The sequence below is a fragment of the Capra hircus genome, chromosome 17, assembly GCF_001704415.2.
Source record: "Capra hircus breed San Clemente chromosome 17, ASM170441v1, whole genome shotgun sequence".
In the NCBI taxonomy this organism is placed as follows: domain Eukaryota; kingdom Metazoa; phylum Chordata; class Mammalia; order Artiodactyla; family Bovidae; genus Capra; species Capra hircus.
Window position 1 is genome coordinate 13,295,292 of NC_030824.1, and position 18,630 is coordinate 13,313,921.

The window sequence follows — 18,630 nt, forward strand, 5'->3', positions numbered from 1 at the left end:
AAAATAAGCATCAATGATGCAGTCGGTCACTCATTTCCTCCAGTCTTCCTGCAGGCCAGTGCAAGAAGGGAGACCTGCTTAGTTTCACTGTTTACCGTTCACAAGAAGCGATCTGACCACACTGAGTCAGAGGCGTACCTATTTCTAGCCAGGAATTTACTTCGAGGGTTTTCAGACAAGAGGGTGCTCTGTGATGAATCAGATAAAATCCACAGCAATATCCTCATAGGAAAGGCAAAAAATGAGTCTCACCAGGCATTGGCAGACCGACAAAATCTAGTCCTTGCCCTCAAACACTGTACAGTTCATCAGAGGTAAGCTCCACCTACATATATCTTAACAGTATTTTCTCTCACCCCCACGTGTACCTGGTGCATATATAAGTTCAAGGCGTTGTAGTAATCCATTCGGTTCCCCTTGAACTTCAGCTGGTCATACAGGACATGGTTCATGGCATCCAGCACCTGACTCTGGAGCTCTATTTCCATGATCATGGAGGACTCGCCTGAAACACAGAGACCTACTCTGAGGACACAAGCACAAATAATGCTGTGAGGAGTGTCCCCAACAACCCAACGTGCAGACACTGGCCACGTCCTAGGAAGGCTCATCAGGTGTTGCCAATGCTGGGTGGAAAAGAGACTATGTGTTTGAAGCCTCTGACATCATTCGGGTGAATCGGTGGTTGTGTTATCTATCGCTTTGAGGGGACATAATGGGAACGCACTGCAGAATTTTCCAAATTAACCAATCACTCTAGGTTTTTCTTTTATAAATACAGCTGGATCCAAAGCAATTCCACACCTGCCTTGAAGGCCAAGCTGGGGTGGCGACTGTTTATGCCCCGGAGGGTTTTGCAAACAAGCTCCACGATGCTGTCAATCTGAGCCTGGATGTCCTTGAGACTGATGTCAGAGAGAGGGTTGCAGTACTGGTCAATATACACCGCGCCTGAAACGAATAAGAATCATGGGATAAGTTCTTACATTTGCCTTTTCTTAACAGTGGTCATTCGTCCCAGACTCCTGAGGCCATACTCCTCGGATGGTTCCTATCCTGGATGTCAGGCCTGGCTTCTAATCCACTGAGAAGGGGCAATGTGCTTACAACCAAGGAGCTGACATTTCATTATTAATATACCAAAACTCTTTCAGAGGTCAAGGACTTACTCTGACACATATACCCATGGTCTACTGCCAACAGAGATAAATACCATAAAGGAGCTCTTTTCAGGCTACTTCTCTTCCCCTCTTAATTATAATTCAAAATCCAACAACTCTTGAGAACTCAATAGTATATGACAGCATTTTGACTTGGAAAAAAAAAAAATCGTTGAAAGGCCACAATGTCAGATATGCCATTTCCACAAACTATTCCCCTGAAAGGTTAAGCCAGTAAATGGACTTTGGAGATAACTGGAGTTTGAAGTTAAACAGTTACACTCAAGAAACCCACAGCTAAAAAGTTGCACAGAGCACACCAGAGACACTGTCTGTCAAAAATCATTACTTTACTGCCTCAGGTCACTTTTTAACCCTAGAATCGAACAGCTAACTTGCTTATCTGTCATAGGATATTTTCACTTGGGAAGCTGTGGAGTCCCTTAAAATCCACAAGGTCTCAAACCAGCTCAAGACCCAGATTCCCTAACTTGATCCCCAAGTGACCAGGGTATCAAGTGACCAGGACCCCAGTTCTGGTTTTTCCACCAGCCCAGGCCTGGCTCCTGGGCCTCCTTGGGACTGAGATTCCCATCAGCCAGGTGACAAGGCTTCTGCTGCATGGCTCTGGGATCCACTGTGTCTGACTGCTGCTCCCTAGACTTCATCAATGGCATCGGACGATTCTAGTCTGTCACTCAGAACCAGAATCCTGGAGCCAACCTCTATTCACTCAACTACTTAAAATATCACTGCAGATGCTAACTGCAGCCATGAAATTAAAAGACACTTGCTCCTGGGGAAAAAAGCTCTGACCAACCTACACAGTATATTAATAAGCAGAGACATTACTTTGCTGGCAGGTCCATCAAAGCTATGGTTTTTCCAGTAGTCACGTATGGATATGACAGTTAGACCATAAAGAAAGCTGAGTGCTGAAGAATTGAAGCTTTTGAACTGAAGTGTTGGAGAAGACTCTTTTAAGAGTCCCTTGGACTGCTAGAAGATCAAACCAGTCAATCCTAAAGGAAATAAGTCCTGAATATTCGTGGGAAGGACTGATGCTGAATCTCCAATACTTTGGCCATCTGATGTGAAGAAATGACTCAGTGGAAAAGACCCTGATGCTGGGAAAGACTGAGGGCAGGAGGAGAAGGGGATGACCGAGAATGAGATGGTTGGATGTCATCAGACTCAATGGACATGAATCTGAGCAAGATCCAGAAGTTGGTGAGTGACAGTGAAGCCTGGCATGCTGTGTCCATGGTGTTGCAAAGAGTCAGACAGGACTGAGTGACTGAACTTAAAAAAATGATATTACTTTATAATATTATAAAGGTGAAAGAGAAGTTAATTGTTTTAATAAATTAAGCTCATCAAGTTATTCTTGACTGTGGAATAAACAAAAGATGACTCTCAACTCCAGGACACATATGCGAAGACTCCAGGGCACTGAAGATATTTTAATGAACTGAAGCAGTCACTTCAATTCCTTCTAGATGGCATAACCAACAAGATCAATCAACAAGAAGCTGCGCACAGCACTGCAGAGTAGATCTCGATTCTAAGGCCAAAGAACCAAGAAATACAGTCACCACTGGAGAAGGGATGGACAGGGTTTACCAGCCACTGCTGCTGTGTTAGGTTGGAGGCAGCAAAATCTGCAAGTGCTGCAGCCATCAGAGAAACTTCATGCAAATGAAACCTGGAATGAACCTGGAGGGCGAGCAGGACATAGAATGGAATCCTAAAGAAAAGGGATACCATCCATGAGGAAGTGAAGCCAGGTACCTGTGTGTAGGGTGCCAGTAAGGAGAGCGGCCTGGCTGGAGCAAATGGCACATTCTGGAGAGTGATGGAGAAAGGCCTGACCAAATTAAGGAGGGGACTGAAAGCAGGCAGAGAATTTTAAAAAGGACGTCAGCGGGCCATGTGGCAATATCATGGGGCGTGCAGGGAAGGCTGGGTTTCAGACGGGGCTGGCACTGTATGCTACTGCCTTGGGAGCCAGAAGGGGCGATGCCCATGAAAGCAAGCATTGCTTAGAAAGCTGCTGCTGGGAGAGGCAGGGAGGCCTGCAGGAGACCAGGAAGAGAATGGAGACATGACTATGAGCAAGGGAAAAAAAAAACTAACGCACTGGGTATATCACTGGGAGTAGGGAATGAAAGTGAATGAAGAGTCACACATATATTTCATAACCATAATCTGCGGGAGTGTCTGGGTAATATGTTAGGAATTTAAAATCGTTTTTAAAAAGTGAAGTCACATTGTGTTCTCGTCCAGCTGGACAGGAACACAAAGTTCTCCCCATCATCTTGCCTGTCCACAGGACTTCTTTCCACTCACTGCTCATTATGGACCGGCAGACTCACTGACGTGCAGGAACATTTTGTCCTCATTAAACTCCAACCAGAAAGGTTAATAAGGGATTTGCTCAAGGTCGCATGGAGACAAAACTGGACACATTTGTTTCTGATGTGGAAATCAGACTGTAAAACTTAGAAAAACCGGGAATTAACCTCCTTAGCTAAAATATCAGTTTCATACTTTGAACTGACAGTGCATCTTTAGAAAACACTCTTTGGCTGACAGCTGAAGATTCTGACCAGATCTTAGCTCTAAATGCAAGCATTTTGCTTAGCTAACTGATCAGACCACATATCCCAACCTCCAGTTTCCTTCTCTACCGCTGCTTCATCAGGGCCACTTTCCACCGCTGCTCTTAAGGGCAACTTAGCTGACTATCACAATATCAGTGCTGAAGTCTCACCTTCAAGATACGATTCATAGTCATCAGGCTGTTGAAGAAAAGCCTTAAGATTATTTAAAATTTTCTGCTGTCGTAGGTAATAAAGGATTTTTTTGGCATAGTATTTCCAGGTCAAAGCTTTTCTGGAAAAAACAAACAAGTTAGCAATAAGTCAATAAGAATTAAGATACTAAAACTTTCCATTATCCATTTCTTTCTGTCATACTAATCATACTGTGTTAAGAGTCTACTTCACAAGAAAAGTATAACTGGCTCACAAGCACAGAGTACTTATCATGGAAACAGCAGAATTTAGGACTTGGAATTTGTAATTTGCCACTAAATTAGCTGTGCTGAAATTCAAGAAACAGTTATCCATTTGGCTTCAGATACACTGACAGGAAATGAAAGAGGGTGAGTCTCAGGAGACAGGCGTGAGGCACCTGAAAGCTTGCTGGCCACCTGGCACCGGCCAGCGGTAACTCAGGCCTCAGGCTGCGGCTGTCTCATCCATTCTCACGGCTTCAGACACCATCCATACCGACAGCCCCCGACTTATTTTCCAGAACAGATTTCTTCCCTCAAGTCCACACCTGTATATCCAACTGCTACAATGATATCCCACCTCAGTATCTGATGAGACCTTAACTTTCTTCCCTTCCTAGGGTCATGCCCATCTCAGATTGAGGCAACTCCATCATTCCAGGTGGGCCAAACCTTTGGAGTCATCCTTGACTCCTTGCTTTTTCTCAGTCATATTCAATCCATCTGCCAATAGTTATTAGTCTTATCATCCAAATGTACCAGAGACATAAACGTCTCACTAACTCAACTAAACCACCAGCCTCCGTCACCTGTTTCACAGCAGCTTCTGCTTTGAACAGTCGTAGTCAATGTTCAACAGGGCAGCGAGAGGACTCCAGCTGACGTGTGAAGTCAGCACAAAAATCCTCTGCCCCAAATTCTCCAACGGTTTTCCACCTTGCTCAAAGTAAAAATCCACGTCCCCATGATGGCCGGAACGGTCCTTTACACTCTTGCCCCAGTTGCCTATCTGACCCCTCGGTTCCTGTATCACACCCCACCCCACTCAGTCCAGTCACCGGCTGTGGGGGCTTTCTGACCATCCCTTCATCACAGCTGGTAGAGCTCACACTAGGCCTCCTCACCTTAGGCACTCAGTTCCTCCTGTCTAGAACATCCTTTCCCTGGAGAGCTGCAATCTGGGCCCTCATCTCCTTTCAGGTTTTGATTCAAATGTCACGTTGAGTAAGGCTCTCTCCAACCACTCTGTTTAAAACTGGACCCCCGCGCCACCCCCCCCGCCGCCCCCACGACTCGCTCACCCTCTTCCCTGGTTAACAGTTCTCTAGAACACTTCTCATTTCCTAATAAATATTTTACTTTGTTCAGCACCTCTCTTCTCCACTCGAGTGTGAGCTCCCTGAGGGCAAGGTTTTTAAGTGTGGCTCACTGCTGTATCCTCAGCACCCAGAATAATGTCTGACACCACAGGTGCTCAGTAAATGACTGCTGAGCAACTGAATTTCTCCACTAGATCTTTCACATACACACAGGGATTGTGGGAAGTAGCAGGGAGTTAATGATTATCTTATCTGCCTGGCTTCATAAATAAAGGACTCTTCAATTTTTAGGGAGTCAATGCAAATCAGCAGAGGTTTTATCAGCTTTTTAATCTTTGGGTTGTAAAATATTGCAATTGAGAAAATCACATGAATCAAATAAATATCTTAATTACTACAAGGCAAACACCCCTGGATCCCCCACTCAGGCCAAGAAACAGAACTCTGAAGAAACCCTGGAAGCCCTCCATGGGCCCTCTCCCCCCACCCCACCCCCACCCTGTGACAATGATCACAATCTGCGCTCTGTGGTCATCACTACTTTGCTTTTCTCCAGAGCTTTCACAAACATGCATCCCTAAAAACTCCAGACTAGTCTGGTAAGATTCCTTTTAAGTCACTTAAAAATCACAGGCTTCCCCTTCATCTTTTTTCCCCCTTGTATTTTATTTGTTGAAGAAACCTGGTTGTTTGACCTGTACTTTCCCACAGTCTGGAATTTGCTCACTGCATCTACGTGGTATAGCTTAACATGTTGTTTTCTAAATTCCTGTAAACTGGATGTAAAGGCTTGATCAGATTCAGATTCCATTTACTCTTCATAGGTGGTGGTGAGAAGGCAATCGTGCCTCGGGTATCTCTTTCTGTGATGTCAGCAGCGATTGCTACTCAAAGGCCCAGGTCCATTTATTCACCAAAGGCCCTAAAGTGGTGATATTCTAATTTAACTATCCCTTTTCATTACTAGCTAGAATATTTTACTATGAAGAATAATTTCCCCTCATCTATTATCTGGTCCCCCAGTGGCAGCGTATGTAGGAAAAGGTGGAATAAATGCTCACTACTTTCATCAGATCCCAAAACAATACTTTGGTTTGTTATTATCCTCCAAAGGCGACCAATTAATTAGTTGTTGTTAACTATTATGAGTTTACGTTTTAGTTACTGTCCATGTGAATGATTTAATCATCACATCTCTGACCAAAGGAAGCCTCCTCACGCTGGCCCATGAACACTTCTGACGTGAAACACTACTTGTCTAAAGGAAGCCTCCTGTCCATGGATACTTCTGACATGAAATACTGTTACTTTCCTTGCTCTCTGGCTCCAGGCTTCCAGGATGCTCCCAGGTCGTCTTTTACATTTCCTGCTCTGGACCTGGAATCAGCCGTTTCTCCAGAAACCCTGGCTGCTCTTGTGGGAAGTACGGACAGAAGACCAGCATCTGAGGACTGCAGATGATCGCTTCTGCTGGGCTGGCGCTTGCTTCCAGACCGTTTCAGTGAGTCTGGCGTGTAAGTGTGTGCACATGTGCACACATATATACCTAACACACACTTCAGTGCCAAGTGTCTTATGAGTTCATACTGCTACATCTAATTTAAACTCACAACTATCCAGCTTTTACCTTCTATTTTATATATATATATATATATATATATCTTTTTTCCTCCAGGAGAATCCTATTTCTTCAGGATACCAAGGATGAATCAGAATGTCACATGATCACTTATTTTATTCCACATCTCTCTCTCTCTCTCTCTCTCTCTCTCTCTCACACTCACACACACACACACACACACACCAGCCTCAGAATAACAAAACCAATATTCTCATCACCTTGATGGTTCCTGAAAACAGGGAAACATTTTGCTCATACTCTCCCCCATTGTCTGTTCATTTCTTTTGGAGAGGTGTACTGTATCTACACAGAGCTTACAGCCACCACATACAATACCTTTGTCCCTATCAACTGTCACTTGGATTTAATTCTACAAGTAAACCTATACTTAATGTTCACCACTACTCCTTGTATTAGGGTCTCTCTGGTTATTTTGGTTGTTTGAAGCTTATTTTCTAGCACATTTTTCAGGCAGAGCTCAAAAGTCCCTGAGTTACTGCAAGTGGATAGGTTTCTCCACAGCTCTTACATCTGGAAATCAATTTGGCTGGATATAAAAATCCTTGGCTGACATTCTCCATCCTTGGATATCTTAAATGTGTTACTCTTTTTCTCTGGAATAGACTAATCCTGTTGAAAAGTCTGATGGTATTCTGACTTATTCTCCCTGTAACTGGCTTCATCTTTTTCACTTGGATTCTCAAAGGACTTTCCTGTCTTTAAAGTTCAATCTTTTTACTGAAATATGCTTCAGTGTTGGTCATTCTGGGCAGTCTTCTTAACTATGGTGTATGCTCTTCTAATATGCTGCTTCAAATCTTTATTTACTCCTTTTTAAGACCACGAAGAATGTAAATGTAAACTGTTTTCAAATATCCAGGGATTAGTGCCTTAGCATTTATGGAAACTATGCTTCTTCCTTCCTATGCTTTCCATATTGAAACAACAAGCCACTTGCCAAGAATGAATATAAATAGGGTCATTTATGAAAACCAGCGGGAGAAGGCAATGGCACCCTACTCTCCAATACTCTTGCCTGGAAAATCCCATGGACGGAGAAGCCTGGTGGGCTACAGTCCATGGGGTCGCTAAGAGTCGGACACGACTGAGCGACTTCACTTTCACTTTTCACTTTCCTGCACTGGAGAAGGAAACGGCAACCCACTCCAGTGTTCTTGCCTGGAGAATCCCAGGGATGGAGGAGCCTGGTGGGCTGCCATCTATAGGGTCGCACAGAATCGGACACGGCTGAAGCGACTTAGCAGCAGCATGAAAACCAGCACCCCAAAATATTTACAAACATGAAAGTATTCTCTGCTATTAAAAAACAACCTGCTTTAGGTTTAAAATATTTGTCAGGCTAAAAAGTAACGTATTTATGATATCTTATTTCTTAAAAAAACTATAATAATATACTTTTTTGCTGGCTATTCATATTTAGTCTTTGTAACCAAGCTGGTAAGTAAAAAAGCAGCACTTCATTATTATCTAACACTGATCTGAATGAATTTAAAGGTATTTTTATTAGACTGTCAGTGCCTGGACTTGCTTTCCTGAGAATGTTGTTCTCTTATCCTTTGTACATTTTAAAATTTCTTTTCAGAAATTTTAAGTATTCTACTGACATTCTTTACAGTTTCTTTGGTCATACAAATCTTTTTTTTTTTTAACTGCAAAATCATGTCTTTTTTTTAAAGTGCCTTTGCATTACCAGTCATGGTTCAGAAGGAATTCCTAGATTGCACACGAAGTCTCCTGTTTTCTTGAAATTTTCATGCGATAATTTAAAACTTCAGGTTGTTTAATCTTAGAATTTAATTTTTGTACATGATGCAAGTTTTACTTTCTTCCAGATGGATATTCAGTTATGTCCAATACCATTCATTAAATAATCCATCTTCTCCCCTCTGAGCTTGAATACATTATCTTTCATGCTGGGACATGGCTTTGAATGATCCTCTGCCACTGATGGAGCTATCCATTTTTATTCAAATTTTGTAATGTTTGATAACAGGTAGCATTATAATAGGTTCTAATATCAAGTGGTGGAAGTTTCCTATTGTGTGCGTGTATTCAGTCACTCACTCGTGCCCAGCTGTTTGTGTTCCCATGGACTGTAGCCTGCCAGGCTCCTCTGTCCATGGGATTTCCCAGGCAAGAATACTAGAGTGGGTTGCCATTTCCTATTCCAGAAGTTTCCCATTGTGATTATTTAAAAACTGTTTTTTCTGGCTCTTCTTGTGAATGTATTCTTCTGTGTATATTTTATGACAATACTATCCATTTAAGACATACAAAACTCTTGTTGGATCCTAAATGGAACAGCACTAAGTTTATGTACTAATTTTGGAAGAACTGACATTTTTGTGATAGTAAGTCTGATTCAAGGACATGCTCTGCCTTGTGTACTTAGGCACTGAGTTGTGTCCAGTTCTTTACAACCCCATGGACTGTAGCCCACCAGGCTCCTGTGTCCATGGGATTTCCCAGGCAAGAATACCAGAGTGGGTTGCCACTTCCTCCTCCAACGGATCTTCCCGATCCAGGGATTGAACCTGCATCTCTTATGTCTCCTATGCACTGCCTTATGGTTTTCAAACAACGTTCTATAGTCTAACTTAAGAAACTCACTCCTAGGAACCAATACTTAGAAATGAAAGCACTAGAAACATCACTCTCCACAGTAACACAAAATGGAGAAGAAAGTGGTTATTACCAATAGAGGGATGGTTAAATGAGTCATGGTATATACTACAAAAAAAGCAGGCAGTCATTATTAAAGGTGAATTTGATTTTTACCAATTGATCAGGACAGATTTCCACAGGGTAATGTTGAATGAGGAGGAAGAGATATTTATTGAAAAGTACCTATTATATGATCTCAGTTTTGTAAAGTAATGATCCCCTCCATCCTCATGTCTATCATATTAGCATGGGCTACAATCTAGGTTGTCATCATAAATTATGGGAGTAGGGGCAGGGAAGGCCAATGCAAATGGAGGGAGAAGGGAGGAAGGAAAAGCCACATAAATAAGAAAAAAAAAACCAAAGTCTGCACTAAACATCCAACCAAACCCAAACAACCAATAAACTCAGTATGTATTGACTATCTATGTATTTAAAAGTCTGTATGTATATATGCAAAAAAGAGAGGTCGACTTTTATTTTTAAAGCTGCACAATACTGACTATTAGATCACACTTCAATTCATTTATAGATAAACCAAAATAGAAACAGGAAAATGACCTCTGCATCAGGACTCATCCAAGGCCTAGAATAGTGACACGCCTTACCTCTCCTCACAGTTGCTCCACTGACAGACACTTCGCTCTCCTAAAGCCCTTTGACCACAGTAAAGAAAAACGCCTTACGCCTTGTGAGCTATTTCACAATGAGCTCTCTTAAGGAAGATGTTAAAATAGCATTCTTATCTTCCATCTCAAGTCAAGTTTCCAGAACTTTTAGAGCAGAAAATATTTGTCATAGGTAAGTCAGGCTGGAAGCCAAGTCATCTTTCAGGTAAACTAGAAATTAACCTTCACAGCAGAAAATACAAAGCATAAAAAACTTTAAGCAACAACCAAGAGACAAAGGGTTCTTCTTGATCAGGAGCGATGAACAACTCTACCAGATATCCACAATGTCCACGGCTAAAGTAAGATCACGTCTTACCAGAATTCAGAAACTATGAAAAATTATCCATTAAATACGACATGCCTCTAAGGAAAATATTTTTTTAAATTCAACTCACAACAGGCAAGTTTGGCGATGACAACAAAGAAAGGATAATTTGTGTTACCCAAACGACATAATAGACCCAAGTACCCAGAGCACAGTATTTGACACCCAGGAGGAATAAACACTAATTCTCCCACAACGATTTTTGCACCATTTCTTTAAATATTAATTATCTTAGTATATTTACCTTGTATACACAGAATTTTTCAAAAAAGTACTACAGCGACATGAATATAACATGAAACATTTGAAATACACGTCTCATTGTTCAGCCACACACCTATTACAGCAATTAATCCTGGGGTTATTAGTAAAACAAACTCCTGATAGAACTACAGCTTACCTTCCTTCCATATTTAGGATACACACCAGCTCATCCTCAAAAAATATCTCAGGGCCCTCAAGATTCTCAATGTCACTGAAACCGTTACAAGGGACCTATGAAGAAGACAGATGCACAGAGGCCTCAGTAAGGAGTAGCAATGCTGTTGTCTCTCACACACAAAGTTACAAGCAAAGCTGTTCACTTCCAAGGAAGCGGTAACACCTCTCCCACACTATCTGGCACAACCCACCCACTAGGGGAGAAAAGGAACCTGTGGGTAACAGTAATTTGTTCAAATCATATTATTAGCTGCAAATGAATTATATTTGGAATTTATAGACTGGAATTTCTGAAAGTGATAACCCAGAGTTCTCACCTAAGGAAAAACAACTCTGAAAGAAGGACTAAAAATATAAAAATCATGTCTTTCCCAGTACCTATTCTGTGCTGGCAACATTGTATTCAACTAGGAGTCCAGGGCCAGAGAAGGAAGTCTAGGGGTTTGGGTGACTCTGAAGGTTGAGGCATGTTTTCTCCTCTGTAAGTTGAGTTGGTGGCGCGATGAGCTGTAAGATCCCCGCCCCCTTGGTTTAAAATTTTGATTCCTTTTCCCACTTTTCTTTCTGAAAGTCGGCAGGAAATTTCTTGTCAGCCTGTGTGCACGTGGAAAACACAGGACCACAAGGGTCCTGAGCCAAAGTAATCATCTACCCACAGATCAATCCTAAGTACAGTCCTGCTATGTTCAAAGTCCTCGACACACTTCTAATCATGCAGAGGTGCAGGGAAAGACGGATCTGGGGAAAGACACAACAATGCGCCATTACTGGACATTTACTGGACAAAGGCTCGGGCTGTTAAACATGCGCACAAGACCAGCTGGACTGTAAGCAGAGGCTGCAGACGAGTGGCTCGTGTCCAGTGCATCAAGCACATCCAGCACCCCCACGTGTATGTGTGCAAACATGTTTAGACCAGTGTGGAATATCTGCGACTATGAGCGCTTTTAGCCAGCATATGGCTTATCCCAAATAGGACACAAATTCAGGTCATTCTGACATCAACAAACACTTGTTTATAGAAACAAATTACACTGGAGAACACCTAAGCTTTATTCTTTATAGGGAGAGATATTCAAATCCATGCCACATTCGAATTTTCCCTTTCGAAAACTTGAAAGGGATTGTGTGAACTCATTAAAAGTAATTAAAATTAGAAATCAGAATTAATGTTCAGTAAATCAGGATAAATCAGACTGGTTCCATTTCTGGACCTCCAATCAGAAATAAAATATTAGTGCTGTCTCTTTTCCAGAATGTGCAAAAAGTTAAGAATCAGGACCTCATACAGAAACTTCTGTGAGACATTTGGGGAAGGGAAACCAAACAAACCCATGCATTTTAACAACATTAAAAACAAACATTAAAAACCCCACAACTTTTCAGAAATAATGTATATGAGATGGTATCACTGAGGGAGTAATAATTCTCGCTTTATGGGTAGCTTTTAATCCTCTGTTACCTTAACAAATAACGCATTCGCTACTGGTTTGAACCTGCAAAGCCAGAGAGAAGAACTGTATTAATTTTGTCAACCATTCTGGGAAAACTACTGGGTGAAATTTGTAGTGTTCAATCATGGATGACACCCCCAATCATGTAGAGACTGCAAAAAATACTGTCTAACTCCCTTAAAGAGAAATAGTGCTGATCTGGATTCCCTCCACATTGCGTGCGGGTCCCTCCCTCTCCATCCCTCCCCCCATTTTCTCTGGCTTTAGAAAAGTAAAGCTGGCAGGGACAAATGGCTCCGTGTTGTTGGATAGGAGGAAAGGACACAATGACTCTTGCAGTCATGTAAGTGAGGAAGGGACTGTGAGCGCACTGAACAGGGAGATAGCAAAAAGAGCTGGATGAGCTAATGCCTACAGACCCAGACGCAGACCACCGCTAGCAGGCAAATGCTTAGAGCTCCATCAACGGATCCTTACGTGCTCTGAAAAGAACCTCTTTGAGAACGAGGCTACAATCTTCCGGGCTTCTAACCCAGCTTTTTGCCGAACTTTGTACTCCTCCAACCAATTGACGTAGTCGGTGGGGCTGTAGTGTTTCATAAGGGAAGGCCACCTACAAGGAGAAGAACACCCCCTCAGCTTAACAGAGACGCAAAGGCAGAAGAAATAGGAATCAAAAGCAGCTTTGGAAAACAGAGAAAGCAGTTGGGTTTAGGGATCAGGGGCGGCCCTAGCGAGGGACCCAGTTCAAATCTTCACCCGGCGCGCACGCACTCGCATACACCGTGACCTTGGCTTAGCAATATCAATACTGTGTCTTCACTCCCCATTTATAAAATGGGGACAGTCGTAGCAACAACAATCACAGTGATCGCAATCACAGTTAACATTAATTGTGCGCCTCCTAAGAGCGGGGCCCTGTGTAAGGCTCCCCATGTATCAGCTCATCTAACCACCACAGTAAAAGATAGGTCTTCATCACAGCACCATTTAAAGTCGATACATGAGGCTCCAAAAAGGGAAGCTGCTACCCGCAAGGTCACACGGTGAGTATGCCAGGGCCAGATTTTATGCCGGGTCCTAACCGAAATCTGTGCTCTCGGCCAACCGCCAAAGGGATGCTGCGCCCGCTTCCCTCAAAGGGCCGTTAGGATCACTGCATCACCGGGTCCGTGTAAACATTTTAGCACGGAGTCGGGCACAAAAGAAGCGCGCAGGATGGATCAGCGGTGATAACCACGGTCGTCATCCTTGATGGGGGGCCGGGCTGCTGGGCGCTTCCCGAGACGCAATCTGGGCATCCGCGGGTCCGCCTGGCGTGGACGGAGGGGCCAGCGGCCTGGAGGCCTTTGTGTCTCTGTCCGCGGGAAGGGGTCCTCCCGGGGGTGGGGTCCGCGAGCCGGCAGGGAGGCGGCGGCGGCTCGGAACAGCCAGGCCGGGGCCCCGGGGTGGGGTGGGGGGCGCGCAGAGAGAGGGGGGAGCGCGGGCTCACCTCACCCGGAACTGCTCCTTCCACACCTTCCCACTACCCTGGCACAGCTCGCGCAGCCGCCGGCAGGTGCTGGAGACGCGGCCGATGTCGGCGGCCGTCAGCGAGCCGCTACACAGGATGTACTCCAGCACCTCTCCGGGCAGGTTGACGAGGCAGTTGAGGCCCGCCGCCTCGGGCGCGGCCTCCTCCACCAGCGCCGGCACCACCTCCATCGCGCTGTCGACCGCTGCCGCCGCCATCTTGTCCGCGTACCTGGGGCCCCGCGCGCGCGCGCGCGTTTGCTCGCGCCAGGGCGCCCCCTTGGCCCCGCCTACCCGGCTCGAGGGGCGGGGGCCGAGGTCCCCCCGCCCGGCTCCCCACGCCCCGCCCACGCCTGTGGCCACAGCCCCACTTGGCCCCGCCCACTCGCCTCGAGGGGCGGGTGCCGGGGTCACCCCGCTCCCCCTCCGCTCAGGCCCGTGGCCACACCCACCTCAGCTCCTCTCCCCCTCTTGGCCCCGCCCACCCACCTCGAGGGGCGGGCGCTGGGGTCCCCCCTCCCCCACTACAGCCCAGGCCCGTGGCCACACCCCCTCAGCCCCAGCTGCTCCGGGAGGGCTGCGCCCCTGGCCAAGGGAAGGAAACGCGTCTTGGAAAATAGCGTCGCTGTGGGCCTGGGAGCTATGAGGGGACAGGATTAGTAGCTTCCATCCTCCGCAATCACCCTGAGAACTATTCTTCTTCCCAAGTTACAGATGGGGAAACTGAGGTTCAGGGAGATAAATGGACTTGTTGGGAGTCCCTTGTCCTAGATTCTAACCCAGATCTGCTTGACTCTGCTTGACTGGATGCTAAACCAGTATGCTCTAATAATAAAACTCATGAGTGGGTGCTGTGCCAAGCATTGTAAGCACGTTCTTCACGGCAGCCTATGTGAGCCCGGCTGTGACAGGTACCATGTTTATATTTGATCTACAGATAAGGAAGACCTAGTTCACAGAGATGAGTGTACTCATTAAAAGTGACAGAGACAAAAAGTGGTCAAATCTGGATTTGAATCCTCCAAACAGGAGTTCCCATTCAGCTATGGGCAGGCACTCTCTTTTTTCCCACACCTGCACCTGTTTAAGTTTTTCAGCTCAGTTTTGTGCCAGGCCCTGTACTGTGTGCCTTGGGGACACAGAGGTGGATAAGACAGTGTCCTTGCCTCCCAGGAGCTCAAAGTCCTCACCCCCTTCCCCAAGTTTACCTTCTTTCCCAGTGGTTCCTGCCTTGGAAGGGGCTACCCATCCATGCATTCCTGCAAAACTGGAACCTATTGCCATCCTTCTCACTTCTCTCTCCCTCACCATCTGGGTCCAAATGCCCAGTAGAGCATAACATCTCCAAGCCTCTGTCTTCACATCTATGAAATGGGAATAACAATAGGTCTTCCTATTAAATGAAACAATGCACATACATCAGTTCCCGTCGCTGAGTAAGAGGTAAATCCAAAACCTAGGAGATGGAAACAACCTTGTTTCTGTGCTCTTAGTTTTGTAGGCCAGGAAACGGGGAAAGGCTTAGCTGAAGAACTCTGAGTTGGAATCAGGTGGTGGCTCCAGATTCGAAGCTTTCAACCACTGCACATGCTAACCACGGTTAGATCTCACAGGACCTGGAAAAAGGGTTGAGCTATGTGCTAACATACACTATTTGTATTCAGATGCCCAATACAGGTTAAGATTTCTGTGCCTCAGTTACTTCAAAGAAGCTTTTCTGAGGGGAAACAGGGAAGCAGTTTCTTGTCTGAATGATCATTCTTAATATCCATCAAATCTGTCTCTTCTCTCTCTTCAGCCACTGTCTCTGTCCATATCTCTACTGCGGCTCCTAACAGTCCCGCCCTGGCTCCGAGAAGGTGAACATCAACCTTGGTGACACTCAGACCTTGGCAAAGTTTCCAGCCTGTGAGGTGGAAGCTGTTTTTATGAATGACTCTTGCTTTCTGATCAATGACAATTAAAATTAAATTCTCCTCTGCCAATCCAGAGAATCCTCCCCAAGCCCTAGGAAAGAAGAACATTTTTATTTTTGAACATGCATTAAACCAGATGGTGATATACATCACAGGTAACCCACTAATGAGATCACAGAGAGAAATCCCACCGTTTTATAGACAGCCAAGCATTGCAGCATGTACATGCTCCCGAGATTAGTGGTGGCTTGTAAATTACCATTCACTTAAAAAGTAAGAGGATCTGAGACTTCTCTGTTGACCTAGTGGCTAAGACTCCATTCTCCTGATGCAGGGGACCTGGGTTCGATCCCTAGTTGGGGAACTAGATTTCACATGCCTCAACTAAGACCCAGCACAGCCTAAATAAATACATAAGTGTGTGTGTTTTTTTTTAAAGCACTAAAAGGTAAGAGTCTGATTGTACTTTCCCTAGCCCAGTTCATGCTAAAGTCACCTGCTAAGTGGAGCATACATTATACTATCTGCCTTTGTCTCAAGGAATAGTAAAATTTCTCATCTTTGTGATAAGCTGGCAGTTACAGTATAAATACAAGTGCTCAAACTCCCACAGGGCTGGGAGACACAACCTTCCTTGACATTTACATTTCAAAGAGATGGCTCCCTTGCCCTTAAAAGAAGCAGTCCTAGGTTGTGATATTGGCCAGGAGGCATATTTGCAAAATGTAGTGCAGACACACAGTGGAGTAATACTCACACATAAAAAGGAATGAAGCACTGACATGTGCTACAACACGGGTAAACCCTGAGAACATGATGCTAAGTGGAAGCAGCTGCATGTGAGGGACTTCCCTGTGGTCCAGTGGCTGAGACTCTGCGCTCTCAATGTGTAGGGGGCTTGGGTTCAGACCCTGGCCAGGGAACTAGATTCCGCATGCCGCAACTGAAGATCCCATATGCTATAACTAAGCCCTGGTGCAGCCGAGTTAATTAATTTAAAAAAGAAGCCACACTCAAAAGGGCAGCTATTGTATGATCACACGTCTATGAAACATATAGAATAGGCAAATTCTTGGAGACAGACTGTAGATTAGAGGTTTACCAAGGGCTGGGAGGGAGGAGAGAATCGGGGATACTTGCTGAATGGGTACCAAGTTTCTGTCTAGGGTGATGAGAAAGTTCTGGAAGGAGATAGTGGTTGACAGTTACACAGCATGAATGCCCTCCATACCATTGAATTTATACTTAAAAATAGTTGAATTATAAATTTCCTGTTGTGTGCAGTATGCCATAGTATTTTAAAAAATAGAACCCACAGAAAAGATTCACATCCCTATGAAAGAGACAGAGGAGGGACTTCCCTGGTGGTCATGGGGTAAAGACTCCGTGCTTCCAATGCAGGGAGTATGGGTTAGATCCCTGATCAAGGAACTAAGATCCCACAGTCCTGCGGCATGGCCAAAAAAAAAAAAAAAAAAAAGGGAGAGAGAGAGAGACAGAGGAAAGATTCACACATATAGAATGGATAAGGAAATGCTCTAAAAAAGAAAAGAGGGAATGGGTCTCTTTTCATGTTGGCGACAGGCAAGATTCTAAGTTTTTAATGTACCTTTCTGCTGAACTGCTGACTGTATTTAACCCAAAGATGACCCCCACTACCTGTGTGTGCATGCTATCACTTCAGTCGTGTCCGACTCTATGCAACGCTATGGACTGTCGCCTGCCAGGCTCCTCTGTCCATGGGATTCTCCAGGCATGAATACTAGAGTAGGTTCCCATGCCCTCCTCCAGGGGATCTTTCTGACCCAGGTATCTAACCCATGTCTCTTATGTCTCCTGCATTGCAGGCAGGTTCTTTACCATTAGCGCCACCTGGGAAGCCACCGCCCCCCACCCCCCCACCCCTACTACCTGAGTTCCTATTTAAAATCCCCTCACACAAGCCCCAATCCTTGACTAACCTGGCTCCCGAGAGTTCCTCCTGGGTGTCCTAACCTGCTATAGCAAGAGAATATCTTCATGGACCATCAAGTGTATTTCCGGTTATCTTTGGCTGGAGGACTTCAAAATGCCTTTCCCATGAGACCACCACAGCCCAGCTAGAGAGACTATGTCTCAACCCCCCTCAACATCTTCTATGGTTTTCCTTGTTCTCAAAATAAATCTTCCATGGTTTTCCTTGTTCTCAAAATAAACGCATCCTTTCTCTTCTGGTCCAGCCCCTAGATTCTCTCTCCCACCTGCTAATCCAGGGCCACTTTCCTGGACTGTCTGCAGTTCCTACTCATCCTTTAGCTCCAACTCGAGAAGTTGCCTGCAGGAACACATGCCTGCTGATCACAGACTAAGCCTGCTTCTCTCTCCTGCCCTCGCAGAACCCCCTTTCATTCATTCGGTACATAGCTCAGCTGGTAAAGAATCTGCCTGGACTGCAGGAAACCCTGGTTCGATTCCTGGGTTGGGAACATTCCCTGGAGAAGGGATAGGCTACCCACTCCAGTATTTTTGGGCTTCCCTGGTGGCTCAGACGGTAGAGAATTTGCCCGCAATGGCGGAGATCTGGGTTCGATCCCTGCTTGGAGAAGATCCCCTGGAGGAGGGCATGGCAACTCCAGTATTCTTGCCTGGAGAATCCCCATGGACAAAGGAGCCTGGTGGGCTACAGTCTGTAGGGTTGCAAAGAGTCAGATATGACTGAGCAACTGAGTACACACATACTCCTACACTGC

At 45.0% G+C, this 18,630-nt stretch overlaps 1 protein-coding gene across 2 annotated transcripts in view; it reads right to left on the reverse strand.

The window, feature by feature from the left end:
* FBXO21 (F-box protein 21) overlaps window positions 1-14,246 on the reverse strand; it is a 36,974-nt gene extending 22,728 nt beyond the window's left edge. For both annotated transcript variants that reach the window (XM_018061219.1, XM_018061218.1), the window contains exons 1-6: window positions 13,966-14,246; window positions 12,951-13,086; window positions 10,979-11,073; window positions 3,934-4,055; window positions 805-951; window positions 369-505 (exon numbers count right to left, since the gene is read on the reverse strand). In XM_018061219.1, the coding sequence (XP_017916708.1) occupies window positions 369-505; window positions 805-951; window positions 3,934-4,055; window positions 10,979-11,073; window positions 12,951-13,086; window positions 13,966-14,204 (876 nt within the window). In that variant the 5' untranslated portion in view covers window positions 14,205-14,246. The remainder of the gene's footprint in view (window positions 1-368; window positions 506-804; window positions 952-3,933; window positions 4,056-10,978; window positions 11,074-12,950; window positions 13,087-13,965) is intronic.